At 48.6% G+C, this 26206-nt stretch overlaps 1 protein-coding gene across 6 annotated transcripts in view; it reads right to left on the bottom strand.

Annotated features, from left to right (window-relative positions):
- Positions 1-26206, bottom strand: part of stk36 (serine/threonine kinase 36 (fused homolog, Drosophila)) — a 79089-nt gene that overhangs the window by 50825 nt on the left and 2058 nt on the right. For all 6 annotated transcript variants that reach the window (XM_063062439.1, XM_063062438.1, XM_063062441.1 and 3 more), the window contains 8 exons: positions 25825-25965; positions 21857-21934; positions 20670-20800; positions 16183-16432; positions 15851-15944; positions 15209-15381; positions 14715-14896; positions 5048-5144 (listed from right to left, as the gene is read on the bottom strand). In XM_063062439.1, the coding sequence (XP_062918509.1) occupies positions 5048-5144; positions 14715-14896; positions 15209-15381; positions 15851-15944; positions 16183-16432; positions 20670-20800; positions 21857-21934; positions 25825-25965 (1146 nt within the window). The remainder of the gene's footprint in view (positions 1-5047; positions 5145-14714; positions 14897-15208; positions 15382-15850; positions 15945-16182; positions 16433-20669; positions 20801-21856; positions 21935-25824; positions 25966-26206) is intronic.

Raw genomic sequence — 26206 nt, 5'->3', positions numbered from 1 at the left:
GTGTGGAAGAAAGCCTACCTCTGACATCCCCCCATTACTTTTATCCAATCATCTTAAAAGTCGCTCCTCTTGTATTAACCATTGCCAACCTAGGAAAAGGGTGCTGGCTGAACATTCTATCTATACCTCTTATGATCTTAAACACCTCTATCGAGTCACCTTTCATCCTCCTTTACTCCAAAGAGAAAAGCCCTAGCTTGTTCAACATCTCTTCATAAAACATGCTCTCCAGTCCAGGCATCATCTTGGTAAATCTCCTCTGCACCCTCTGTAACTCTTCCACATCCTTCTGGGGCAACCAGAACTGAGCACAATACTCATAAGTAAGGCTAACCAGAGTCTTAAGGAAAGAGAGAGTGCACAGTTAACTGCTGGACCCTTAATAGTGTTGGTGCACGGTCCAAGCCCCCCTACAACTGGACACACTGATAGGGTGGTAAAAAAAATGTTTGGCATTCTTACCTTTATTAGTCGACGCATTGAGTTCAAGACTGCATTCAGTTCTGGTCACCCCACCACAGGAAGGGTGTAGAGGCTTTGGAGAGGGTGCAGAAGTTAACCAGGATGCTGCCTGGATTAGAAGGCATTAACTATAAGGAGAGATTGTACACACTTGTACTGTTTTCACTGGAGTGCAGGATGCTGAAATGAGACCTCTTAAGAGTTTTATTAGATTATGAGAGGCATACATCGGGTAGGCAGCCAGTATCCTAACACCAGAGGGCATGCATCTTAATTGAGAAGGAGGGTATTAAAGAGGTGCAGGGCAAGTTTTTTTTTTTACGCAGAGAGTGATGGGGGCCTGGAATGCACTGCCAGATGTGATGGTTGAGACAGGTACAATAGAAGTATTTAAGAGGCTCCTAAGCACATGGATCTGTAGAGAATGGAGCAATATTGGGTGTGTGGGCAGAGGGATGAGGTGTCAGTAGTTTAAGTAGAAGATGCAGAATCTTCAAGGGCAGAGTTTAGAAACTGCAAGGGTGAAAAATGAACAACCCTGATGTGAAGCCTCCGAACAGTAGCCAGAATGTGGGATACAAATTACAAAAGATAGAAAAGGCACGTAGTCATGGAGGTTTTCATTATGCGGACAGATTAGGAAAATCAGGTTGGTGCTGGATTCTAAAAGAGTTCATTTGTTGAATGTCTGCAAGCTTCTAAGCTCAAGATTTTGGCCTCAATACCTCCTTGTGTAATTGGATCCTTGATTTCCTCAATTGCAGACCCTAGTCATTTCAGAAGGGCAAAACATTTCCTCCAATCTCCATCAGTACATGAGCACCACAGGCTGTGAGCTTAGCCCCCTGCTTTACTTGCTTTATACTAATGACTGTGAGGCTTAGCACAACTCCAATGCCACGTTCAAGTATGCTGACGATACCACTGTCATTGGTCAAATCAAAGGTGGTGATGAATCAGCATTTAGGAGGGAGATTGAAAATGTGGCTGAGTAGTGCCACTACAACAACCTCTTACTCATTGTCAGAAAGACCAAGGAGCTGATTATTGACTTCAGGAGGAGGAAACCCGAGGTCCATGGGCCAGTTCTCATCGGGGGATTCAGAGGTGGAGAAGGTCAGCAAGTTAAATTCCTCAGTGTTAGCGTGTGAGAGGATCTGTCCAGCCCAACACCCAAGTGCCAATATGAAGAAAGCAAGGCAGTGCCTCTACTTCCTTATATTCAGCATGACATCTAAAACTTTGACAAAACACCCACAAATGTGTGGTGGAGAGTATAATAAATGGTTACATCATGGCCTGGTATGGAAACACCAACACCCCTGAACATAAAATTCTACAAAATGTAGTGGAAACAGCCCAGTCTATCACAGTTAAATCCATCCCCACCACTGAGCACATCCATATGGAGCGCTGTTGCAGGAAAGCAGCATCCATTATCAAGGACCCCCACTAACCAGGACATCTCACTGTTGCCATTAGGAAGCTGGTACAGAAGCCTCAGGACACCCACCACCAGATTCAGGAACAGTTATTATCTCTTAACTATCAGGCTGAACTACCAGTGGAGATAACTTCACTCAATTTCACTTGTTCAATCACTGAACTGTTCTCACAACCAATGGACTCACTTACAAGGACACTTCATCTCATGTTCTCAATATTTATTTATTATCTTTTTTCTTTTGTATTTGCAGAGTTTGTTTTCTATTGCACACCAGATGTTTGTCCATCCTGTTGGGTGTAGTCTTTCATTGATTCTATTGTGTTTCCTGTGAATGCCCACAAGAAAATGAATCTTGGGGTTCCATATGGAGACATATATTTAGTTTGATAATAAATAAATTTAATAATAATAAATTTACATTGAACTTTGAGATGGCTTTTTAAGAGCAGCTTGCGGTAGAACCCAGTAGGAAAACACAATTCTGGATTGGGTCTTGTGTAATGAACTGACTTGATGAGGGAGTTTAAGGTGAAAGAACCTTTAGGAGACAGTGATCATAGTATGATAGAATTCACCCTGTAGTTTGAAAGGGAGAAGCTGAAGTTAGATGTATTATTATTATAGTGAAGTAAAGAGAATTATAGTGGCATGAGAGAAGACCTGGCCAAAGTTAATTAGAAGGGGACATTTGCAGGGTTGATGGCAGAATATCAATGGATAGAGTTTCTGGGAGTAATATAGAAGGCAAAAGATAGATTCATCCCCAGAAAGAAAGATTCTAAAAGGAGGATGAGGCGACTATGCCTGACAAGAAGAGTCTATGATAGCATAATAGCAAAAGAGAGAGTATATAACATCACTAAAATTAATGGGAAGCTAGAGGATTGGGAAGCCATTAAAATCAACAAAAAGCTATTTCTTAAAAAAGCAATAAGGACAGAAAAGATAAAATGTGAAGGTAAGATAGCCAATAATATAAAGGAGGATACCAAAAATGTTTTCAGATATATAAAGAGTAAAAGAGAGACGAGAATGGAGATCAGACTGCTGGAAAATAATGTGGAGAGCTAGTAATAGGGGACAAAGAAATGGCAGACAAGCTCAATATTTTGCTTACACCTTCAGCTGGACCAGATGGGCTACACACAAGGGTTCTGAAAGAGGCAGCTGAAGAGATTGTGGAGACATTAGTAATGACCTTTCAAGAATCATTAGATGCTGACATGGTTCCAAAGGATTTGAAAATTGCAAATATCACTCCACTCTTTAAGAAGGGAGGGAGGCAGAAGACCTGTTAGCCTGACTTCATTGGTTGGTAAGATGTTGGAGCCCATTATTAAGAATAAGGCTTTAGGGTACTTGGAAGCTCATATTAAAAAGGCTTCCTTAAGGGGAAATCTTGCCTGACAAACCTTTGTAATTCTTTCAGGAAATAACAGGCAGGATAGACAAATGAAAGTCAGTGGATGTTGCTTACGTGGACTTTCTAGAGACCTTTCTCAAGTTGCCACACGTGAGGCAGAAAGAGCCCATGTTATTACAGGAAAGATACTAGCTTGGGTAGAAGACTGGCTGACTAGCAGGAGGCAAAAAGTGGGATTAAAGGAGGCTTTTTCTGGTTGGCTGCCACCTGACTAATGGTGCTCCACAGAGGTCAGTATTGGGACAGCTTCTGTTCATGTTATATGTCAATGATCTGGATAACTGAATTGATGGACTTGTGGCCAAGTGTGTGGATGATACAAAGGTAGGAAGAGGGGCAGGTAGTGTTGAGGAAGCAGGGAGTCCTCAGAAGGATATGGTCAGATTAGGAGAATTGACAAAGGTGGCATATGGAATAGACTGTCAGAAAGTGTATGGTTATGCATTCTGGTAGAAGGAACAAAGGCATAGACTATTTTGTATATGGGAAGCAAATTCAGTAATCAGAAGTGCAAAAGGTCTTGGGAGTGCTCGTGCAGGACCTCCGAAATGTTAACTTGCAGGTCGAGTCAGTAGTAAGGAAGTCAAATGCAAAGTTAGCATTCATTTCAAAAGGACTCGAATATAAAAGCAAGCATGTAATGGTGAGGCTTTATGAAGCATTGGTCAGAGTGCACTTGGAATATAATGAACAACTTTCGGCTCCTTATCTAAGGAAAAATATGCTGGCATTGGAGAGGGTCCAAAGGAGTTCACACGACTAATCCCGGGAATGAAAAGGTTAACATACAAGGAGCTTATGATGGCTCTGGGCTTTTACTTGCTGGAGCTTAGAAGAAAGAAAGGGGATCTTATTGAAACTTATCAAATTTTGAAAGGCCTAGGTAAAGTTGTTGTGGAGAGGACATTTCCAACAGTGGAGAGGACATTTCCTACATTGGAGCAGTCTAGGATAAGAGGTCACAGCCTCAATACAAGGATGCCCCTTTACAATAGAGATGAGCAATTTCTTCAGTCAGAGTGTGGTGCACCTGTAGAATTCAATGCCACAGATGGCTGTGGAGGCCAAGACATCAGCCAATAATTTCTTGTTCAGTAGGGTGTCAAAGGTTACAGTGAGAAGACAGGAAAATAGGATTGAGGGGGATAATAAATCAGTCATGATCTAATGGCAGAGCAGACTCGATAGGCCAAATGGCCTAATTCTGCTCTATTTCTTATAGTCACAATTAGTACGACACAGTATCGCAGTCTCACACACACACACACACACACACACACACACACAGCTGTGGAGGAGGGACTGAACCCAAGTCTCAGTGCCCAAAGGCAGCAGCTCTACTGACTGAGCCACTGTATGATCCAGCCCCACATTTTACAGCCTTTACATCCCTGGGAGAGTGCCCTGGATAATGTTACTCACTGCATTACCCTTATCCTAGGAAGTAGTGCCAGGGAGTCCTTCCACACAGAGACAGGCCCTTCAACCCATTAAATCTGTACTAACAAAGACACATTGGCACTGTCCTATTTTATTCTCCTCGTACTGACCCCAGGTGTGTGTGATGGGATGATATGGAGGGAGCTTTGCTCTGTCTCTGACCAGAGGATTATGCGATGGGATAGTATGGAGGGAGCTTTACTCTATGTCTGACCATGGGATTATATGATGGAACGGCACAAAGTCAGTGATGGTGACATAGGAATAGATGGTACCTCATTTTCTGTGCTGTGACTTTTCTTCTTCACCATCCTCGTTGAGATCTGGACCTCGGGGAACTCCAGCTCATAATCCCGGCTGATCTGTCGAAGACTGTTGGCAGGAAAGTGCTCATCAGGCCCCAGGAGGAGAACCAATGGATACCTTGTGCTCTGGGGAGGGAGGCTGGCAGGGTATCAGCCCCTCTCCATCCCCCCCATTTCCCTCCCCACGGCAGTCTCACACCATTGACCTCTGCCACTAATAGGGTGCATTGAACATTGACACAGGTCCTTCAACCCAATTGGTCCCTGCCAAGGAAGATGCCTTCCTGAGCTGGTCCCATTTGCCCATATACCTCTAAATCCTTTTTTATGCCTTGGACCCCTACCTTTAACCAGGTCGGTGGAGCAGGTTGGAAATGGCTGCTCTAAACTTTTCTTATCTGTGTACCTGTCAAGTGTGTTTTAATTGTAGCTTCTCCTACTTCCTCTGGCAGCCTGTTCCATATCCTTCTCACACTCTGTGTAGGAAAACTTACCCCTTTAAACCTTTCCCCTCTCACCTTAGACCTGTGCCCTCTGGTTTTAGACTCCTCTCCTCTGGGGAAGAAAGACTGTAATCACCCAAATTATCCATGCTCGATGTGCTTTTAGGCCACCCCTCAGCCTCCTTTACTCCAGGGAAAACAATCCCTGCATGTCTAATCTCTCCTCATAACTCACATCCACTAGTCCCGGAAGCGACCTGGTGGATCTTTACTGTACCCTCTCCAGCTTAATCCCACCATTTCTATAGCTGTATGGGGTTCTCAAAACATGACCATCATAGTATGGTACAGCATGGAAAAAGGTCCTTTGGACCACTGTGACCTGCTGACCCTTTGTCCCATCTGTCTATGTTAGGACCATATCTCTCCGCACCCTGTTGTTTAACTGCCTGCCTAGTGAGGCCTCCGTTGGTTGGTCAACTATTGGATGCTCCACTCTTGCTGTACTCAAGCCAGTAAACAATCCTGGGCAGTACAATTTGGTGAGGAAGCTGTTGCCGGTGCAGCAGGCTCCCCCTCTCCATGCAGCTGATGAATCCAAAGCAACGGCAGAGACTGCACATTGACTTCTCTAACTACCGTTAATGCCCCACCTCTCCTTCGTACCCCATCTGTTATTTATTTATTTTTTTCTCTCTTCTTTCTCCCTCTGTCCCTCTCACTATAACTCCTTGCCCATCTTCTGGGCTTCCCCCTCCCCCTTTCCTGTTCCCTAGGACTCCCATCCCATAATCCTCTCCCTTTTCCAGCCTCATATCCCTTTTGCCAATCAACTTTCCAGCTCTTACATCCACCCCTCCCCTCCTGTCTTCTCCTATCACTTCACATCTCCCTCTCCCCCTCCCACTTTCAAATCTCTTACTATCTCTTCTTTCAGTTAGTCCTGACGAAGGTTCTAGGCCCAAGACGTCAACTGTACCTCCTCCTATAGATGCTGCCTGGTCTGCTGCGTTCACCAGCATTTTGTGTGTGTTGCAACGGCAGAGACTGACAGTTTGGCACAAGCAGCATCACATGGTTGACAGTCAGTGTTGAACTCAACATAGGACTGCCTTAGGGACTACAGCTCTGGATTTTTCCCTCGGGTTTACTCTCAAAGCCTTCCCCATGAGCTGCCAACCACGGCTAACAAGCCCCATCTGCCTAGAGCAACTGGTTTTTAGACATCAGTAAACCGCCTTTGTCCCTTCTCTCATCAGTAGAAACAGTTCCACCGGGCTTAGTAGCTAAGCCACACGTGAAGGCTAAGAGCTAGACTTGGTTGTCCAGGCTGTCTATATGCCTCACAAACGTAGTAACTGTATTTGATTCCACCATCTCCTCTGGCAGATCTCATCTATTCTTTGTATGTGAAAACTCATCCCTCAGATCTCCTTTAAGAGAAAGATGACCTTTTTTTGTCACATGTACAGTATATTGAAACATCGTGTGAAATGTATAATTTTCAAATCAGCAAGGATTGTGCTGGGCAGCCAGCAAGTGTCTTCAAGCTTCCAGTGCCAACAAAGCATGTCCATAAATGATTTACCCTAATCCTAACAATACATTGTGGGAGGGAACTGGAGCACCCACCGTGTCACAGGGAAAATATACAGACAGCTGCTGGAATTGGACCCTAATCTGTGTTTGCTGGCACCGTAAAGCAATGTGCTAACTGCTATGCCATCATGCCAACCCTATATCTAACCTCTCACCTTAAATCTGTGCCTTTGTTTCTGACACCCCTACCCTGGGAATAAAGATTCTGAGCATCACAACAGAACCGTTACATCCTCAGGAGACCAAAGAAATTCAGCATGTCCCCTTTGTCCCTCACCAATTTTTATCAATGCACCACAGAAAGCATCACAGCTTCATACGGCAACTGCTCTACCCATGACCACAAGAAACTCCAGAGAGTTGTAGACACAGCTTAGCACCTCCCGGAATCCAGCTTTCCCTCCGTGGACTCTCTATACTTCTCACTGCCTCTGCAAAACAACCGGTATATCAAAACCTCTATCCATCCGAGACACACTCTTTTCTCCACTCACCTATTTCACGCTAAAGTGGACTCTTCACCGCACTACCTCATTATGATTTTCCACTTTATTGTTTACCTGCCCTGCACTATTTCAATAGCCTTAACATTATTCTGCATTGTTATCACTTTACTTTGTGCTACCTTAATACACTATGTCATGATTTAGACTTAGCACATGTACTTCGAAGCATAAAGTGAAATATGTCATTTGCATTACCAAGCAAAACACCCAAAGATGTGCCGGGGCAACCTTTAAGTGTCACTGCACATTTTCACACCAACATAGCATGGCCACCAGCAACACAATAAAACAGAAGAGATCTGACATCAATTATGTATAATACTGACATCAGAGACTGCAGATACTGTATGATTTGATCTGTATAAACAGTATGCAAGACAAGCTTTTCACTGTATCTTGGTGCACGTGACAATAATAAACAATACCATCGGGCAAAAGATACAGAAGCCTGAAAACACACACCACCAAGCTCAAGGACAGCTTCTGCCCCACTGTAATAAAAGTATTGATTAACGGTACAATGAGACCTAACAGACTACCTCGTGTGATCTTTGTACTGTAGCGATGTGCTACACACAGCGCTAGAATAACCACACGGAGTCGGTGAGTGAGTTAGAGTTGCGATGAAAGAGATTTATTCAAACTTCGCGGCCCGCTTTAAAGCCTTCCCGTTCCTGCCCTCCCTGGGTGGGACTGCTGTGGGGAATGCATATTCCCAGACCCTTTCTGCGCACGGGATTTTCCCCTGCTGGTGAAGAAGGCCTGGCGCCCTTTTTGGGGCCGGCCTCTCTGCCTGCGCGCGCTGTTGTGAGCTGGTTCGTGTGTACTAGAAAGTGGGTCGCCACATAACACCGTCCCCCCCCAGAACCGGCGATACCTCCCCCAATGTCCACAGCCTGGATCGGCCTCTGTTTGGGAGGTCTGCCCCTGCGCCGCGGTGCCTGAGCCTGGACCGGTTGCGCCAAGTCCACATGGGCCGGTTTGAGTCGGTCCACCGTGAAAACCTCCTCTCTCCCCCCAATGTCCAGCACGAACGTGGACCCGTTGTTCCTGATCACCTTAAACGGCCCCTCGTAGGGCCGCTGTAGCGGTGCCCGGTGTCCGCCCCGTCGTACAAAAAGAAACTTACAGTTCTGCAGGTCTTTGGGTACGCAGGTCGGGCTCTGTCCGTGCTGTGAAGTGGGTATGGGGGCCAGGTTACCGAGCCTCTCCCGTAGTCTGTCCAGGACTGCTGTGGGTTCTTCCTCTTGCCCCCTTGGGGCTGGTATGAACTCTTCTGGGACGACCAGGGGCGCGCCGTACACCAACTCGGCCGACGAGGTGTGCAGATCCTCTTTGGGCGCCGTGCGGATTCCGAGCAGGACCCAGGGAAACTCGTCCACTCAGTTAGGCCCCTCCAGGCGGGCCATGAGAGCCGATTTCAGGTGACGGTGGAAGCGCTCCACTAGTCCGTTCGACTGTGGGTGGTAGGCAGTTGTGTGGTGTAGCTGTGTTCCTAAAAGTCTGGCCATAGCTGACCACAGGCTGGAGGTGAACTGGGCGCCACTGTCGGAGGTAATGTGGGCTGGTACCCCGAAGCGTGCTACCCAGGTTGCGATCAGCGCTCGGGCGCAGGATTTGGAGGTGGTGTCGCTGAGCGGGACTGCCTCTGGCCATCTGGTGAACCGGTCTATCATAGTTAGGAGGTACCGCGCTCCTCGTGACACTGGCAGGGGCCCCACGATATCCACATGGATGTGGTCGAACCTCCGGCGGGTGGGTTCGAACTGCTGCGGTGGAGCCTTGGTGTGCCGCTGCACCTTGGCCGTTTGGCACTGCGTACACGTTTTGGCCCATTCACTGACCTGTTTACGAAGTCCATGCCACACGAACCTGTTGGAGACCAGCCGGACAGTTGTCCTGACGGAGGGGTGCGCTAAGTTGTGAATGGATTCGAACACCCGCCGGCGCCAGGCTGCTGGGACGACGGGGCGGGCTTGGCCGGTAGCTACGTCACATAGTAGGGTCCTCTCACCTGGGCCTACGGGGAGGTCTTGGAGCTGCAAACCGGAGACTGCAGTCCTGTAACTGGGGATCTCATCGTCTGTCTGCTGTGCCTCTGCCAGCGCTGCATAGTCCACCCCCTGGGACAGGGCCTGTATGGTAGGTCTGGAAAGTGAGTCTGCCACGACATTGTTCTTTCCAGAGACATGCCGGATGTCCGTCGTGTACTCGGAGATGTAGAACAGATGTCGCTGCTGGCGGGAAGACCAGGGGTCGGACACCTTAGTGAACGCAAAGGTAAGCGGTTTGTGGTATGTGAACGCGGTGAAGGGCCTACCTTCTAAGAAGTACCTGAAATGCCGGATTGCCAGCTATAGTGCCAATAGCTCCCGGTCGAAAGCACTGTATTTGAGTTCGGGTGGTCGTAGGTGTTTGCTGAAGAACGCCAGGGGTTGCCAGCGACCCTCGATGAGTTGTTCCAGCACTCCACCGACTGCTGTGTTGGATGCGCCCACCGTGAGGGCAGTAGGAACGTCCGTTCTGGGGTGCACTAGCATCGCGGCGTTTGCCAAGGCTTCTTTGGTTTTAACGAAAGCGGTTGCGGCCTCTTCGTTCCAGGTAATGTCCTTGCCCTTACCCGACATTAGAGTGAACAAGGGGCGCATGGTTCGGACTGCTGAGGGGAGGAAACGGTGGTAGAAATTCACCATACCCACGAATTCCTGCAAGCCTTTGATTGTGTTGGGTCGGGGGAAGTGGCGGACCGAGTCTACCTTGGCGGGCAGCGGGGTTGCCCCGTCTTTAGTAATCCTGTGGCCCAGGAAGTCGATGGTGTCGAGTCCGAACTGGCATTTGGCTGGATTGATTGTAAGGCCAATTCACTCAGGCGGGAGTAGAGCTGGCGGAGGTGGGACAGATGCTCCTGCCGACTACTGCTGGCTATGAGGATGTCGTCCAAATAGACGAATGCAAAGTCCAGGTCGCGTCCCACCGCGTCCATTAGCCGCTGGAAAGTCTGTGCGGCATTCTTTAGACCAAATGGCATTCGGAGGAATTCGAAAAGTCCGAACGGGGTGATAAGTGCTGTTTTGGGGATGTCGTCCGGATGTACAGGGATTTGTTGGTATCCCCGGACGAGGTCTACCTTGGAAAAGATCCTTGCGCCGTGAAGGTTTGCTGCGAAGTCTTGAATGTGCGGCACAGGGTAGCGGTCTGGCGTTGTAGCCTCGTTCAGTCTGCGGTAGTCACCGCATGGTCTCCAGCCCCCCGCTGCCTTGGGCACCATGTGAAGGCGGGAGGCCCATGGGCTGTCGGACCGTCGTATGATCCCTAATTCCTCCATCTTCTTGAACTCCTCCTTCGCCAGTCGGAGCTTGTCCGGGGGAAGCCTTCGAGCACGGGCGTAGAGGGGTGGTCCCTGGGTCGGGATATGGTGCTGTACTCCGTGTCTGGGCATGGCTACCGTGAACTGCGGTGTCAGTACTGATGGGAAATCCGCCAGGACCCTGGTGAATTCATCGTCGGACAGCGTGATGGAGTCCAGGTGTGGGGCTGGCAACTGTGCTTCACCCAGGGAGAACGTTTGAAAAGTCTTGGCGTGGACTAATCGCTTCCCTTGCAAGTCGACCAGCAGGCTGTGGGCTCGTAGAAAATCTGCCCCCAGGAGTGGTTGGGCCACAGCGGCCAGTGTGAAGTCCCACGTGAACTGGCTGGAGCTGAACTGTAGCCGCACCGTGCGGGTGCTGTAGGTTCGTATTGTGCTGCCATTTGCGGCCCTCAGGGTGGGTCGCGGTTCTCTGTTGCGGGTGTCGTAACTCGTTGGAGGTAAGACGCTGATCTCCGCTCCGGTGTCGACCAAAAAGCGGCGTCCCGACTGCTTGTCCCAGACGTACAGGAGGCTGTCCTGATGGCCAGCCGCCATAGCCATCAGCGGCGGCTGGCCCTGGCGTTTCCCGGGAATTTGCAGGGTGGTCTGCAGCGGCGGGCCTCTGTGCCCCGCCGCTGGTGGTAAAAACACCATTGTTCGTTGGGCTCCTCACTCCCGTCGCCGGGTTTTGTAGGCTCTGCTGCCAGCTCTGGTCTGTCGTTGGGCATGCGGCTTGGTGATCTGTGCGACGGATGCCCCTCTCTCTTTCCTGGCATTCCACAGCACATCTGCTCGGGCCGCCATCTCCCGGCGGTTGCTGAAATCTGCGTCGGACAGCAGCAGGCATATGTCCTCGGGCAGTTGCTCTAGGAACGCCTGCTCAAACATGAGGCAGGGTTTGTGTCCTTCAGCCAGGGCCAGCATCTCGTTCATTAATGCTGACGGCGGCCTGTCTCCCAAACCATCCAGGTGCATTAAGCGGCGTGCTCGTTCGCGCCGTGAGAGTCCGAAAGTCCTTATGAGCAGGGCTTTGAATGCTGTGTATTTGCCGTTCTCCGGGGGCGACTGTATAAACTCCTCAACTTGTGCAGCAGTCTCCTGGTCGAGGGAGCTCAGCACGTGGTAGTAGCGAGTGGACTTCGAGGTTATCTGCCGAATGTGGAATTGTGCTTCTGCTTGTTCGAACCATAATTGGAGTCGCAGCGTCCAGAAGCTTGGCAGTTTTAACGAAACTGCGTGAACAGATGCAGTGTCGGTCATCTCTGGTCCAAATATCGTTTGGGCCGTGGGGTCACCAATTGTAGCGGCGTGCTACACACAGCGCTAGAATAACCACACGGAGTCGGTGAGTTAGAGTTGCGATGAAAGAGATTTATTCAAACTTCGTGGCCCGCTTTAAAGCCTTCCCGTTCCCGCCCTCCCTGGGTGGGACTACTGTGGGGAATGCATATTCCCAAACCCTTTCTGCGCGCGGGATTTTCCCCCTGCTGGTGAAGATGGCCTGGCGCCCTTTTTGCTGCCAGCCCTCTGCCTGCGCGCACTGTTTCGTGAGCCGGTTCGTGGGTGCCAGAAAGTGGGTCGCCACAGTACCTTATTATCCTCCGACACTGCACTTTCTCTGTAACTGTAACACTTCATTTTGCATTCTGTTAATTGCTTTTCGCTTGCATTACCTTGAGATCAAATGGGTAAATAATTTATTTTGGAGATATGTACTGAGGTGCATTGAAAAACTTAGTTTTGAATGCCATTTGCACAGACCATTTTATTACCACATTGGAGTGCAGGCAGATAATAATTTTAGATTATGAGGACACCCAGTCCTCATTTATTGTCATTTAAAAAAATGATACAATGTTCCTCCAGAAAGATATCACAGAAACACAGGACAAACCAAGACGAAACTGACAAAACCACATAATTATAACATATAGTTACAACAGTGCAAAGCGATACCGTAATTTGATAAAGAGCAGACTATGGACACGGTAAAAAAAAGTCTCAAGTCCCAATAGCCCCATCATCTCACGCAGACAGCAGAAGGGAGAAACTCTCCCTGCCATGAACCTCCAAGCGCCGCAAACTTGCCAATGCATTGGAAGCACCGGACCGCAGCCGACTCTGAGTCCGTCCGAAAACTTCGAGCCTCCAACCAGCCCTCCGACACTGAGCACCGAGCACCACCCTCTGCCGAGTGCTTTCGACCCCGCCCGGCCACCGAGCAACAAGCAAAGCCGAGGACTCGAGGCCTTCCCCTCCGGAGATTCTGCATCACACAGTAGCAGCGGTAGCGAAGCAGGCATTTCAGAAGTTTCACCGGATGTTCCTCCGTGCTCTCACGTCTGTCTCCATCAGATCAGGATTATGCACGGCACCCTACTTGACAGATAACAGATATCTCCACCGGAGTGGCCGCTGCGAGCTGCATCACGCCGCCATCTTCTCCTCCCGTCTATTTGCAAGGTCATTGCAAGGTAGACTTGGAGATCAAGACTCTGTCTTATGGTACTAGGGGACTGTTCAATAGTCTCATAACTGGGAGACTGAAGCTGTCGTCTCTCAGGTCACCCCCTCAGCCTCCTTCGCTCTAGTGAATAAAGTCCCAGCCTCTCCAATTTCACTGTGTGACTACAGTCCTCCCAATCCAGCTGCTGTCTTGGGGAAATCTCCTCTGCATCTTTTCCAGTGCTATCACATCTCTCCTATAGTGTGGAGACCAGAAATGCACACAATATACTCCACGCAATCTAACCAGTTTTGTAAAGTTGCAACTTCATGTCTCAACTCTTATATTCTCTGCCATGACCTACGAAGGCAAGCATGGCTCACACCTTCTTGATGACCCAATCCACTTGGAGGCGTCACTTGTATCCACTCAATCCACTTGGGGCATCATTGGTTAACATTCCTCTCCCATTCACTCCTTCCATACCTTCTAACCCACCCTCCTAATTTCCCACAAGTTCCAAGGATGTTCTCAAAGCCTTCCATTGCAACATATCTGCTGACCCCTGAATGCCCTGGAAGTACTGAAGGAGGAGCATTCAGGAAAATGTAGAGAACCCTGTCGTCCTGTACTGAGGCAGGTTTGTGGTGGGATGGAGTTGCCCTGAGCAAGTGGCGGAAATAGCACATCACCTCGTAAGGTAGACACCGCAGAGTCTTTGGTGTGTCAAAAACTCTTAGACAATTTCTACAGCAGAGCACTTGTGTCACTGTCTGGTGCAGAGGCTTCAATGCACAGCATCAAACCAGCTCCACCATCAAGCAGCAATGACTCAGGAAGACAGTGTTTTTCATTACGAACCCTTACCATCTGTGACACACTTTCTTTGCACTGCTATCATCGGGGAGGAGTACAGGAACACTCAACGTTTTATGAACAGCTAAAACATTGCCCCAAAACTATCAGATTTCTAAACGGTCCATGAACACTACCTTGTTACATGATATTTGCACTATTTTTTGTGACTTTTAGTAAATGTTATTATGTCTTGCACTGTACTGCTGCTACGAAATAACAAATTTCTTGACAGTCCATGATAATAAAGCTAATTCTGAATCTACCACTGTGCCACCACCAACTTTTGTGAGAGAGATTTGAGGGATCCTGCCAAATCAATGGACCCTAATTAGGAAGAAGTTTGGACTTCTGCAGTCTCCTCCCACCCAGTTCCCCTCTTGTCCTCTTACCTCCTTCCACCCAATGCTAGTTCCCACACCCACCCGCTCCCCCTCACCTCTGCCCCGTCTGCTGGGCCTGCGTGCTTCCCTGGTGGCTGGTGGTCTGTACACAGGGATGAGCGCTGTGTGCTGGGATCCAGTCATTAGCAGCCTCTTCTCCTGCAGGCCACCTACTCTCCTGGGCCTTGGAATCCACCCTTGGGTTTGTCTCCTGGATGACCAATTGATTACCCGAGTCCTGTGGGGGTAAAAAGAGGTGTTGGTGATGGGCCAGGATCCTTCAATGCAAGAAAAATCCAACCCGGCACACCAGGAGGGATGTGGGGGTGGGGGGTGGGGGAGAGGAGTAGGGGGTTCCAGATGGGGGGAGAGGATGGAGAGAAGTTATGGATGCAGGGTGTAGAGAGAGGCTCTCTCCTCTCTAGTCTCTGTCCCCCACATCCTCTCTCTGCTCCCCACTCCTGCCCACACACCAGCACTTCATCCCCCAGCCCGATCCACACATTGTTTCTCCACCTTTGCCCCCACTCCTTCACCCTCTCTTTCTGACCTTGTTGCGTCCCTCCTGCAGCATTCTCTGCCGGGCCTTCCTCAGGATGCGGGAGTGACCAGAGGTGGGTGCCCGTTCACGGCTCTGCTTTTCCTTCCGTGCCTGTTCCTCGGGGCTTAGCACAAGGGTCAGGGGCTTGTAGCTGGCCTCATCCTGTCTCTCCTCCTCCACTACTGTGGGGGGTGGGGGTGGGGGGTGGGGTGGAAACCAGAGTCAGGGCGATCATCATACTCTTCCCTCCCTCCCTTCCTCCACCACTGACAGGTTGGGAGAGACAGGGCGGGAGGGATTATCACTTCCCCTCCAGCCCCCACCCTGTTATCCCTCAGACCCTCTCCATCCTCTCAGACCTCCCTCTCCACTTCCCTCCTACTTTTATTGCTTCCTCCCTCTCCTCCTTCTCCACTCTTTCCCTGACCCCCCCTCCCTCCAGCCCATACCCTCTCGAAAGCCCTCCCCTCCCTCCCAATCCTCCCTTTCCAGCCCACACCTGCCTCCCACCCTCTCTCCCTTTCTGCCATCCTCCAGCTCTCTGTCCCACCTCCCTCTCCAATATTTCTCTCCCTCTCCACATTTGTCCCCACACCTCTCCCTCCATATTCTATCACCCTGCCGTCATTTGCCATTCCCTGACCCTCTCACCGAATACTCTGTCAGCCACGAATGGGTGGTGGAGGAGGTCAGGCCACGAGAGTCTCTGGTTTGGATCCTTGGTCAGAAGTCCCTGCAGAAACTCCTGGGTTGGGGGTGTGGGGTGGTGAGAGACTGGATCAGAAGCTCTGCAATGGGCAGGGGATTCCTCCCATTCTCCACCGATTCCCCCACCCACCAAATCCCATGCCAGAGCCCACAGATACTCCCCCAATCATCAACTCCCCCCACCCACTAAATCCCCTCCCCTACCTCATGGACACTCTACCCCACACCTCAAAACCCCCGCCAAAGTCCACAGAGGGAGGTTGAGGCTGACTGACCTTGAATTGGGAGCTGATGCCCTTGGGCCACTTGACAGGGTCTCTGACGATAATGCTAACCAGCTGGAAGATGCTGCTGGTGTAGAAGGGAGGAGTGCCGACAAAGAGCTCATAGAGGATGCAGCCCAAGGACCAGAGGTCGGCCGTGTGGTCGTAGGGTCTCTCCTCCACCAGCTCTGGGCTCATGTACAGTGGGGTCCCTTTGATGGAGGTCAGCACTAGGGTCTGCTGGCTCATGGCCCGTGCAAAGCTAGGGGAGAAAAGTGGTGGAGAGAGAGAGGGAGGGGAGGGAGATGGGGTGGAGGGGGGTGTAAGGCAAAGAGATGGGGGAGAGGGGAATAGGGAGTAAGGAGAGGCAGGGAAAGGAGAGGGGAAGGGGAGAGAGAGGGAGAGGTACATAAAGCAGGTTAGAGAGGGGGAGAGAGAGAGGGAAAAGTGGGAGCAAATCAAAGAGAGGAGGAGGAGGAGTAAACAAAATACAGCAATGGGTTTGGAATGGGTACAAATAGTGACGAGAGATCAGAGTTACATACAGGACTGCCGTGTTTGTACTCAAACCAAGGTCCCTCTCCTCAAGTTCAAAGTAAATTTATCATCAAAGTACATGTATGTCACATCTTCAACCCTGACATTCATTTTCTTGCAAGTGTACTCAATAATTCCAATAACCATTGTTACGAGAATACACATAAAATCAAGATGTTTGCTGGCCTGGGCTAGCATCAGTGACATCAGCAGTTGGTCTGCCACCTGCCCTCAGGGGAAGGAGAGATAAGGAACAATGGAGCAGCGTCTGGAGATGTGTAATGAAGGGATGTGGGAGGAAGAGCTGTCTGGAGCGGCTCCCCTCTTTGAACCTTGAACTGTTTTGAAGTGATGGACAGGCGATACCCCAGCAGGGGGATAAAAAGGGACAGGTTCGCTAAGACAGGACACACACACGCCACCCGAGGTGACGAGACCCTGGAAGCGGTACGCTTCTCACGAGTGGGTGAGAAGTATCAGACAACGGCCAGGGTGGAAAGGTACGATCAGCGGGAACCCGGTGTGTGTCCGCCCTTGCCTGGGTGCCGGGTTCACTGCAGAGGATCGACCGCATCTGGAGGAGGGGTCACAGTCGGTGACCTCAGGTGACATCACCAAGGACCCGCCCAAATGCTGTTTGTGAGCCATCCCGCTGGTCTGTGAGTGAAGCTGTGCTGAATGATGAGTTGTTCCTATTCTATGTCTCTCTTCCCCCACCTTGTCCACCGCCATGGCAACGATTACTGCGAACTGAACTACTAACTGGACTGAACTTTGAGTCATTTTGAAATTGGTCATTTACCCCTAGACAACGATAGAGCTTGATTGATGCTGTTATCTTAATGCTGTGCACATGTGTGTTTATCATCACTGAACTGTTGCATTTATTATCCTTTCGATTAATGTGTTGCTTGTTTCTTTAATAAAACTTTCTTAGTTCTAGTACTCCAGACTCCAACTGAGTGATCCATTTCTGCTGGTTTGGCAACCCAGTTACGGGGTACGTAACACCATAATAGAATCAATGAAAGACCACTCCAACGGAACGGACAGCCTGACAATAAAAAAGACAATAAACTGTGCAAATATATAAATAAACAACAAAAATAATAAATACGCAATAAATATTGAGGAGCGATGTCTCAAAAAGGCAGTGTCCATCATTAAGGACCCCCATCACCCAGGTCACGCCTTGTTCTCATTGTTACCATCAGGAAGATGGTACAGAAGCCTGAAGACACACACACAGCTATTCAGGAACAGCTTCTTCCCCTTTGCCATCTGTTTTCTCAATGGATATTGAACCCATGAATACCAGCTCTCTATTTTTTTTTTCACTTCTATTTTTGCACTTTTTATTTTATAAATATTTACTGTAATACAGCTTTTTTTCCATTATTACACACTGCTGCCTCAAAGTCAACAAATGTCATGACATATGCCATATTAAACCTGATGCTGATTCTGAACATGAGATGAAGAGTCCTTGAAAGTGAGTCCATAGTTGTGGGAACAGTTCATTGATAGGGAAAGGGAAGTTGAGTGAAGTTATCTTCTCTGGTCCAAGGAAGGAGGTTGAGGGTTAATAACCATTTCTGAACCTGGTGGTGTGAGTCCTGAGGCTCCTGTATTTTCTTCCCAATGGTAGCAGCAAGAAGAGAGTATGCCCTGGGTAGTGTGGGTCCCTGATGATGGATGTTGTTTTGATGCAACATCGCTCCATTTAGATACGTTCAATGGTTGGGAGGACTTTACCTGTGATAGACAGGCCATATCCATGACTATTTGTCAGATTTTCCGTTCAAGGACATTGGTGTTTCCATATCAGGCTGTGATGCAGCCACTAAATATACCGTCCACCTCAACATTCTCATATGATGTGACTTGACCTTTTCCGAATCCTTCTTATTAACTTAAAATATATAAACAGAGGAGCGGAGTTAACGACATTATTGAACATATTCGATTTGAGATATTGGTCTTGCCTTGTTTTGTTCCAATTGCTTTCTTTTTGGGTTTAGTATTTAGTTTTCTTTTTTTTGTTTTTTGGGGGGGGTTTTCTTTGCATTATTTTTTTCTTTTTATTTCTTTTTTCTCTATGATTATATTAAGAGTTTGGAAGTCTATTACACCTGTATTATTTGAAGTCTTTTTTGTACATGTTTATCAACAATAAGATAATTCCAATCTCTCTGTATCAATGTTGTTATTCTGTTTATAATTTTGGAAAATTAATAAAAAGATTTAAAAAGAATATACTCTCCACCAAACATCTATAGAAGTTTGCTATAGTTTTAGCTGTCGAGGTCTGCGTACGTACCATTCATTACACTTCTATACCTGCAACATAATGAAGCTGTGATCTCTGAAACCTGGCGTTCCTATTCTGAGGCCAAATATAGGTCCAAGTATAATTAATTGTAGTCGCTATTCCCACTTCCTCTGGCAGTTCATTCCATATTCCCGCCACCTTCTGTGTGGGAAAACCTGCCCCTTTAAACCTTTCTCCTCTCTCCTATAACCTGTGACCTCTGATTTTGGAGTCCCCTCCCCAGGAGAGAAAGATTGTGACCTATCGGTGCTCCCGCCTCCTTTAAGTTTTCTTACTATATCCATCCCTTCCATTTCCTCTCCAGAAATCGAACGAGCTGTGAGAGGAAGTGGAAAAAGACACTTAGCACACTTCATCTCTGCTCCGAAGTGCAACTTCAGTACAACTTGTACAACGGATGGTTGTATTGAGAGCCTGCTCGGATGGTTGAGCGAGCTTGGGCTTTTCTCTTTGGAGCAAGGAAAATTTAGATGTGACTTGATAGAGGTATATAAGAAGATAAGAGGCATTTACAGAGTGGCCTGCCAGCACCATTTTCCCAGGGCAGAAATGGTTAGTACGAGAGGGTGACTGGAATAAAGGAATAGAGGGAGGGGGAATGTCAGAGGTGGGGTTTATTTTAAACAGATGGCGGGTGACGGGGTGAGAATTGGATAAAACATAGAACAGAGCATTACAGCACAGTACATACCCTTCAGGCCATGGTATTGTGCCAACTTTTTAATCTAATCTAAAATCAATTTAACCCTTCCCTCCTACATAGCCTTTCATTTTTTTTTCCATCATTCATGTGCCTGATGTATCTGCCTCTACCACTATCCACACACACACCATTCTCTGTGTAAAGAACTCACCTCTGACATCCCTTCTGTACCTTCCTCCAATCACGTTTATAAGCATTTTCATCTTGGGGAAAAAGTCTTTTGGTTATCTACTCAATCTGTACTTCATTTTGCATGCTTTTATTATGTCATCTCTCATCTGCCTTCATACCAAAGGGGAAATCCCTAGCTTACTTAGCCTACCTTATAAGGCATGGCCTCTATTCCAGGTAGCATCCTCCCTAAAGCTTCCACATCCTTCCTATAATAAGGTGACCAGAACTGAGCACAACATTCCAAGTGAGGGTCTAACAAAGTTTTTACAGAGCTGCAATGTTACCTCACAGCTCTTGAGCTCCATCCCCTGACTAATGAAGGCCAACCCACCATATGCCTTCTTAAGGACTCTACCAACCTGTGTAGCATATTTAAGGGGTCGATGGACGAGGACATGTAAGGGACATTTATGAGCACACGGATGAAAGATAAATGGTGGACTCTGTGAGAGGCAAGGGTTAAATTTAACTTGGAGTAGCTTAAAGGTTGGTACAACATCATGGGAGCCTTTAACGTGCTCTACTACTGAATGTTCCATTTCCTATCCAGACTCTGATGCCTGCCCCTCATCACTCACTTCCACTCACTGCATCACTTCCCCATGCCAGCACTCCTAGTTGCCGAGGGGAGTGCTGTGTCTAATTCAGATATTCCTGTGAAGAACCGACTGAAGAGGCCATGTACCACACTTCAGGACCTCCCTTAGCACTGCCGCTGGCAAAAGTGGTGGGAGGTCCCCGGTCTGAGCTCACCCAAAGTCGCAGAGTTTGAGGATCCCTCCCTTGCCGATCAGAACATTCTGAGGCTTCAGGTCCCGGTGTAGGACGCGGTGGGAGTGCAGGTAATACAGAGCAGACACCAGCTGCCCCGCAATCTCCTGGACCTGCACATAGAGCAGAAAGATCAGAGCAGGGCAAGAAAGGAGCTGTTATCCTACCCAGGAGGGGGAGAGATGTTGAAGGGGAGAGATGTTGTGGGGGGAGAGATGGAGGGTGAAGGGAGAGAGATGTTGCGGGGGGAGAGATGTTAATGGGGAGAGATGTTGGAGGGAGAAATGTTGAGGGGGAGAGATGTTGGGGGAGAGAGATATTGGGGAGAGATGTTGTGGGGAGAGATGTTGGGGGGAGAGATGTTGGGGGAGAGATGTTGGTGGGGAGAGATGTTGGGGGAGAGTTGGGGGGAGAGATGGGGGGAGAGATGTTGGTGGGGAGAGATGCTGGGGGGGAGAGATGTTGGGAGGAGAGATGTTGGGGGGGAGAGATGTTGGGGGGGAAGGGGTAGGTAGTACAGAGCAGACCATCAGTTGACCTGTCATTTCCTGGACCTAGAAATAGAGCAAGGAGGTCAGAGCGGAGCTGGGAGCAGGGTAGAGAAAAGGAGGGGGAGAGGGTGTGGCAGGGAAAGATAAGGGGGAGGGGGAGGAAGGAAGAGAGGAAAAGGAAAGAGTGAGAGATGTGGGCGGCGAGGAAGGGAGGGAGGGAAGGATTGACGACAGAGAAGGAAAGGAAGACAAATGTGAGGCAGGGATTGGGAGGGTTGAGGGAGGGATTGAGAGGGAATGAGGTGGTGTGTGGGGGGTTGAGGGGGGATCAGAGGGAGTGTCGGGGGGGGATCAGCTAGAGGGGACCTTGTGGGGGATGCCGGGGAATGGGACATGGAGTGTAAGTGACAGTGGGAGAGAGACGTGGGGGAGAAAGATAGAGGGAGGAGAGTGAAGTACCTGGAGGCTGGCAAAAGGGGTGAGGGAGGAGAGGACGAGAGGGGTAATGGGTGGGGGCAGGACAGTGGCAAGATGAACAGGGATGTAGAGTTTGCTTAAGGCAGGGGTGGAGGAGGGAGGTAATCAGAGAGGGTGGGAGAGGAAAGTGAAGGCAAGGGAGTGAACAGGGTGGAGGAATGCTGTGGAGATTGTAGGGTGGTCTGGCACAGATTCACACACCTGCTCCTCGGAGAGGCTGCCGTCATCCTCCAACACCTGGAAGAGTTCGCCCTCCGCATACTCCGTCACCACCACTACCTGCAGGAAAGAACAAGTCAGTGGAAGAAAGCCAGAGTGAGACACCAGACACGACATCACTCCACACCCATCACCACCATGTCTACAATTGTCTTTATATACGGTGCACTCCCACAAACCCAGAAATGAGGTCAAGATGCAACTCGTCCAAAAGGTGCAGAGACTACAGCTGGGCCATCCCGCCCAAATAGATGGTGCCAACAATCAAACTGCCCAGTCCCAGGGTATGGTGCCCACAGCCAGACCGTCCTGCCCGGGGATGCAGCAACCAGCATCAAACCACTCTTATCGGGGACACAGTGACTCCAATCGGACGGTGATGCTGCAGCACGGTGACTACAATTGGACCATGCTGACGAGGGCGCGGTGACCACAATCGGACCATCGCATCCAGGGGCACGGTAACGACAATCAGACCATTCCATCCGGGGTGTGGCGACCACAATCAGACCATCCCATCCAGGGGCACGGTAACGACAATCAGACCATTCCATTCAGGGTGTGGCGACCACAATCAGACCATCCCAACCAGTGGCACGGTGACCACAATTGGACTATCCTGTCCAGGGGTGCAGCGACCCTATTTAAATGCATTCATCCAGTAAGGGGAGGGTGGAAGGAGGGCTTAAAATGTCCCAGTAAATTTGCTCTTGGGGTTGGCAAAGATAACTATTCATAGGTGTTGGAAGTGGGCAGCAGAGGTTTTTGTCTAGGCGACGTTCCAGGCATATGTCCGTGCCTGTGTAACAGTGGAGGTGAAACACAGGTATCATGCAGCTGTTCCAGGACAGTTAGGCACCACATGGGATGAGAGTCATCCAAGATCAGGATGGGGATATTTTCATATAATTTAGTTTGTGTTAGTGATTATATCAGTTACTGTTAATGTCTCTGTGTTTATAGTATCAAATATTCCCATTGACTATTTGTTGTTACGTGCCATTGAGTCATCGACTCACGGTTACCCTATGGGTAGTTGTCCTAAATGAGTTTCGATCCTCGCAAAGGCAGTTCATTGTAGATAGCGTTGCATTCATAGCTGTCCTTATTATGTCCATCTGATTGGCGGCCTTCCCCTCTTCCACTGTCATTCCACCTTGCCAAGCAAGATATCCTTTTCCAGAAAGCTGTTTCTTCACATGATGTGCCCAAAGAGTGATAGGTGGAGTCTTGTCATTTGAGACTCCAGAGAGAGACGATTTGATCTCATTGAGGACCGATTTGTTCCTTCTGTTCTCCTGCACCACAGTTCAAAGACATCGATTTGCTTCCTATCCTCCTTCTTTACCATCCAACTTTCGCATCCATATAATGTTGTTGAGAACACCATCACCTATCACCTGCCCAAGTCGTATCTTTGTACGTAGAGATAGAGTCCTGTTTCCAAAAATCTTCTCTTAATCCTCCATGACTGCTCTGCCAAGGGTGCTTCTTCACTGGATTTCTTGACTGCTTACCACTTCAGTGTCAATCATTGATCCAAGTAAACTGAAACTGTCAACCACTTCAATTTCCTCGCCATCAAGATTGAAATCAGTTGTGCTGCCAGTAATCAAAATCTTAGCCTTCTTCAGATTAAGGTGCAGACCCATCTTCAGCCTACGTAACTTGATGTTGGTTGGCATTTGCTTCAGATGTTCTTCGTTTTCAGCCAGTATTGTGGTGTCATCAGCACAACGAAGATTATTGATGATTCTGCCATCAATTCTCACCCCTTGATTATCCTCGTATATTCCTGCATCTCTGAAGATTTGTTCGGTGTACAAATTAAATGAGAGAATACAGCCTTATCATATGCCTTTACGGATGCTGAACCACTCTGTTTCTCCTTGTCCCGTTCGAACTGCTGCCTCTTGATTGATATAAAGATCGTGCACGAGGACGATCAAATATTCTGATACAGCCTTGTGTCTTAATGTGATCCACAGTTAGACATGAATGGCACAGTCGAAGGCTTTGATGTTGTCAGTAAAGCACACATAGATGTCCATCTGGTGTTCTTTTGCCCTCACAAGAATCCATCTCACATCAGTTTAGAACTACTACAGTTGAAATCCAGTCATAGACATAGGTTCCCAATAAGTAACATCATTTTAAGACATTCAAAAAACCTATCGATTCTCAAAATCAGCCGTTCTTGGATCACAGGCTCACGTTGTGAGTGCAGTTCCTCTTTAAGAAAAAGGAAGTGAGCGTGGGGCAGTTTGCAGGTACGATTGAGATGCAGAGCCTTTAGACCACCAATCCCAACTATGCTACTGGTGAACGTAGTCTCTGTAAAGTAAAATAGAAGAACTCAGAACAACATTTCGGTACCAGAGGTTATATTGGGGTCTGCTTCCTGGAAATATGGCTCACCCCTGTAATGGCCATTTAATTTTAGCCATTATTTCCTACAAGCCAAAACCAAACCTCATGAGTGGTTGTGACGCTTCACTCCCAGGTGAGCTGAACACCTTTTATGCGTGTTTTGAAAGGGAGACGAGAAACTAAACCTACGCGAATCCTGCAGCATCTAATGACCTTGTGATCTCTGTCTCAGAGGCCAACGTCAGAACATCTTTCACAAGGGTGACCCCTCGCAAGGCATCAGGCCCTGATGGTGTACCTTGTAAGGCACTGAAAACCTGTGCCAATCCACTGGTGGGAGTGTTCAAGAACATCTTCAATCTTGCTTCAAAAGTGCGACAATCACATCATTGCCCAAGCAGAGCAGGGTAAGCTGCCCAGTTGCACTCGTCTCTACTGTGATGAAGTGCTTTGAGAGGGTAGTTATCACCAGACTCGTTCCTGCCAAAGCAAGGATTTGGACCTGCTAGTTTGCCTATCACCACAACAGGCCTACACCAGATATAATCTTACTAGCTCACCACTCAACCATGGATCACCCGGACAACAGCAATACGTACGTCATGCTGCTGTCAACTGATTACAGCTCGGCATTCAACACCATCATACCCTCAGTATTAATGAACAAGCTCCCAAATCAGGCCTCTGTACCTCCCTCTGTAAATAGATCCTTGACTTCCAACATCAGGAGACCAGTTAGTGCAGTTCAGAAATAACATCTCCTCCTCACTGACAACACTGGCACACCTCAAGGATGCATCCTTTCTTAACCCACTGCTGAACTCTCTCTACACCCATAACTGTGTGGCTAGGCACAGCTCAAACACCATCTATAAATTTGCTGATGACACAACTATTGTTGGCAGAATTTGAGATGGTGACGAGGAGTCTATAGTATTGAGATAGATCGGCTGGTTGACAGATGTCGCAACAACCTCATCATCAACGTTTGTAAGACCAAGGAATTGATGGTGGATTTCAGGAAGGAAAAGTTGAGGAAACGCAGACTTGTCCTCATCAAGGGATTAGCAGTGGAAAGAGTGAGTAGTTTCAATATCTCTGAAGATCTATCCTGGGCTGAACATATTGATGCAATCACAAACAAGGCACAACAGCGGCCATACCTGATCAGAAGCCTAAGGAGAGTCACTGAAGACCACTCTGCAATTTTCTATAGGTATACAGTGGAAAGCATTCTAACTGGTTGCATCACTGTCTGGTAAAGAAGGGCCACTGCACAAGATCAGAAAAAGCTGCAGCAAGTCGTAAACTCCGCCAGCTCCATCATGGCCACTAGCCTCCCCAGTATCGAGGACACCTTCAAAAGGCACATAATTTCTTTTAATGTGTTACAATGTACTGCCACTGGAAAACAACAAATTTCACAGCATGTTGTATGGCAGTGATAATAAACCTGATTCTGATTAGTATTCTAGAATGTAATTTGTAACAATGCACTTCTGTAAAAAAAGACGCAACAGCCAGTCATGGCGTGGCGGCCATAGTTGGGTGCAGTCTGCCGAAGCCAATCAGTTCCTCACCTCCTGGTCAGTGTGGAAGCTGTCGAGCAGCTGGATCACGTTGGGGTGCCGGAGACCCCGCATGATGTCAATCTCCCGTTGCAGGCACCTCAGCTCCTTCTCCGAGCGGCCGACCTTCGGGATGAACTTCAGCGCCACGACCTGCAGGGACAGGGCTTCGGTCACCAGGGAAGAGGTTACTGAGGGTGGAGGGCTGGCTGGAGCACGTGGTCATATGGGGGTGGGAACAGAAGTCAAATAGAGTCAGGGGCACCAAGGGGTGTCACCAATGAAGAAGGAGGTGGGGCAGGGGAAGAGGTGGGAGGACGTACAAGGTCACTGGGGGAATGGGGGTAGAGGTAGGCAGTATGCAACAACAGGGGAGGCGATGCGCAGGGGACTT

The sequence above is a fragment of the Mobula hypostoma genome, chromosome 11 (assembly GCF_963921235.1).
Source record: "Mobula hypostoma chromosome 11, sMobHyp1.1, whole genome shotgun sequence".
NCBI lineage: Eukaryota > Metazoa > Chordata > Chondrichthyes > Myliobatiformes > Myliobatidae > Mobula > Mobula hypostoma.
The sequence above is the reverse complement of the archived record's forward strand: the minus strand, read 5'-3'. Positions and strand labels throughout refer to the sequence as shown.